This window comes from Pollicipes pollicipes, unplaced genomic scaffold (assembly GCF_011947565.3).
Source record: "Pollicipes pollicipes isolate AB1234 unplaced genomic scaffold, Ppol_2.1 Scaffold_3087;HRSCAF=3621_pilon_pilon_pilon, whole genome shotgun sequence".
In the NCBI taxonomy this organism is placed as follows: Eukaryota; Metazoa; Arthropoda; class Thecostraca; order Pollicipedomorpha; family Pollicipedidae; genus Pollicipes; species Pollicipes pollicipes.
The window spans coordinates 29,857,418-29,860,613 of NW_023596225.1; the positions used below are offsets into that span (position 1 = coordinate 29,857,418).

At 50.8% G+C, this 3,196-nt stretch overlaps 1 protein-coding gene across 1 annotated transcript in view; it reads right to left on the minus strand.

Moving 5' to 3' along the window:
- Positions 1–297: 297 nt before the first annotated feature.
- The window catches only part of LOC119090016 (melanotransferrin), an 11,875-nt gene continuing 8,976 nt past the window's right edge, over positions 298–3,196 (minus strand). Inside the window, exon 7 of the mRNA XM_037212814.1 lies at positions 298–324. Coding sequence (XP_037068709.1) covers positions 298–324 — 27 coding nt within the window. The remainder of the gene's footprint in view (positions 325–3,196) is intronic.

The following is a 3,196-nucleotide window of genomic DNA, read 5'->3' on the forward strand; positions in this document are numbered from 1 at the left end:
TGGCATTGTTCGCCGTTGTGTTTCGTCGGCAGTTGTCTGCGTGATGTTTTGCACGTCGTCTACAACATATCCAACGCGGGGGAGAGCAAGCGAAACACACGTCGTCGAAAGACATCGGCGTTTTGCTATGTGAGACGCGCTTACCATGTGGCCTTCCGCACGCAGTCGCCAATCCCGTCCATTTCGGCTCCTCGGGGCTCTGCGACGCACTCCGCTGCCGGCTCGATACTTTGCGTGCGGGTGTGTTTGTGTGCACGTGTCGGCATCGCTGGCGGCGTCCCCTCCCGCGGGGCTCGTTCAGGACTTGCAGCCGTTCTGGCCCAGCTGGGGGACGGAGGGTAACCGAGCGGCAAACGGTACACGTGAATTATGGCGCCATTATGCGCACGGACCCCCCTGCCGAAGGGACGGACGTCGCCGCCTCGTGTACTAGTGATCGGCTCGACGGTGTGCCGCCGTTGCCGCTGCCCACCCCGCCTTTAAACGCACGTGTGGGCTGAACCAGCCATTTCTTCCAGGACCGGAGCCCATTTGTTAGCAGCAAATGTCACAAGCAGAACAATTTTGTTTTGTGTGTGCTCGTGACAATTTAAAGTAACGAATGGATGAGGCTTCTTTTATGGGTGACGTTGCCTAAACACGGTGCATTATTTTTGCTTAGCTCTGGCGACTTTTCGCACGGTAGTCGGTATTGGTGGTAACTGAAGAAATATAATTTGCCTTGTTTTGAAGTGCTCTTGGAATGCCTGTATATATATGAATAAGCTTGTGTCTGATATGTTGAGACGACCACCTCGTAACTTAAGACATTGTGTTAAAAAACGAGGAGAAGTTTGGCGCATCAGCGTATTTTGCCAGCAGTGAGCAAACCCACATCGCAAACGGAGCTTTAGGCTCGTCAGGTTATGTTATGATGCTGTTTATGTCGGTTTAGGTTATGATCAGGGTATGATCACAGCAGCACCATTTCGGCTGCGGTCAGCTACATCAACAAACGGCAGAGCTTCGCTAGAAATACACAGCCCGGTGACAAAAGCACACGGTTCGCTGGAAGGTCAGTTTAGTCTGAAGCCCAGCTGAGCAGCGCGTGACGTGTAGGGCCGCTGAGTAACTGGTCAGCGTTTGGCCACGGCGGTGCACGTGGTCACGCAGGGAGGGGCTCACCACAGACGACTGCCAGCGACTGGTCCCACGGACCCGCGGCCCGGTGCCAGGGCGGTCTTTACCCGACATCTTTCACTCGCGGCTGCTCAGGGTATTTTTTTTCGGCCCGTTCCGTGATCGTCGCCACGGTGGTCTTAAACTTTTCCGCAGGGTGTCTCGAGATGTGTGCGAAATGTTATGCAGTGGAGAAACAATCACCCTGAAGCACCGAACTAGGCAAGTCTTGCCAGACATGGGGACTGAAACCATGAAAAATGTGCGCTTTATGAAGGCGTGGACTTGTTACCATATACTGAATGCACGAATGATGCATTTGACATTAATTCACGACTTTTGTTAGCTTCTGTTGAACTAGCCTGACATGTGGTGTCTGACAGAGCTAGCCATAAGTTACGAAGTCACCTCTGCAAATACCTGACAGAACCAACCTTGGGAATTGTCTTAAATTGAAGCCATGTTGCCAAGCTTCGTGCGATTTCCGTCAGGAATGTGTCAGAGCACCGATGTTGAATTAACAATGAAAATTGTAGCCACAGAAAACTATGAAAAGCATGATCACACACATGAGTGACCGCTTCTACCAGTGGCGCTAGAACCGGCGGGAGTTTGATTGATACGTTCATAATGCATCTGAACCTCCTCGAAGTGTCGGGTGTTGGGCGCCAAAAATAGAATATAAGAAATGGAATATCAAAAATGATCCACGTTTCAAAAATCCCCAAATATAGTGGCCGAACGGCGACGATAGATTGCATTGTGGATGTAGGTTGGGATGTTTCCTCAGACTTGCAGCCAACCAACCTCAACGCAGTTCTTGCACCTGCGCTCCCCCTAATGGGTTCCTTATCATCGAGGGTAAGCTTCCAACATCGATGGGGTGATCCTGTAGGCAAAAGAGTGATTATCTCGCGCAGACATACCCCAGCGGTCACTGCAGCGCGCGCTGCGTTACTGAGCCGTGACGGCCTTTGGACAGTGCTGGAGGTCATCCCTCTTTTTGGCCATCTCGGTGTCTACTTCATTCACTGTCATCTCTGTCTTGCCTGGGAAAGTTGGGTTCACTTCAACATACTTGTGCGCTCAGCGCCTTATACCCATAATGTAAAGAAAGGTCACCATGCCCAGAATCATTTTCCTTTTGGAGCTTCATGAACGTTAAAAACGCTTAAATTTATTACGTATTTGTGATCGACACGGATTGCAGGTAGCAATAAACCAGTTTAATTTTCCTGCCCCTTAGGTAAGGCAATATAGTGGACATCGCGACTAATGTCAAAACACATTAATAACAGGGGAATTTGTCCGGGAAAATGCACCCGCACAAAACAGTCTTACATTTACTTTATCTCCAACTGTGGGAAAAAGTAGTCATTTTATTGTGCGACGCTCAGTCGGATTTTGCCCCTCAAATCTAACCGAAAGCAGCTGGTCCGTATTTATGCTGTGGTCGTTTTGGGCGTGGCACGTCTGGTAAACCAATTCAGATAAACAGTGCCTCAGAAATGTCATGCGCAGCTCATCGTGATTGGAAGGAGAGAAAGCGGACTCCTCCCGCAGCTACAGCCTGGTTATTTGCGTGCTCCAGGGTCGGGGCTCTGAGGCGGCGATCAATTGTCCCGGTGCCAAGGCGATGTCCATTTGGGTCCGATGTTCTGCTCCATCGGTGGGCTTCGCCCATGTAGGTAGACTCCGTTTGCTGACAGTCGTAATGAAGCTGTCGGCCACTTGATGCATGCGGAACCCGATTTATGCGCACGGGAGTGTCTTTAATGAACAGCTCTCCCGGTTTCTATTAGTCGCCCACCCATCGGTCGCTCGCTTCCAGGGCGCACAAGCGGGTCCGACTACTTATCTGCTCGTTTTTCGGATCGGCCGTTGCTGTTGCATGTTGCGTGCAAGAAAGACTAACTGCTCGGAAGCTTCAACTCTCTAACTCATGTCGCCGATCCATTTACATGTGTATCGGAACCTTCGTGTGTGGTCTCTGGGCGTTTCCATTTGTCAAGTGCGCAGTCGGTATTTGCGGCAGGCA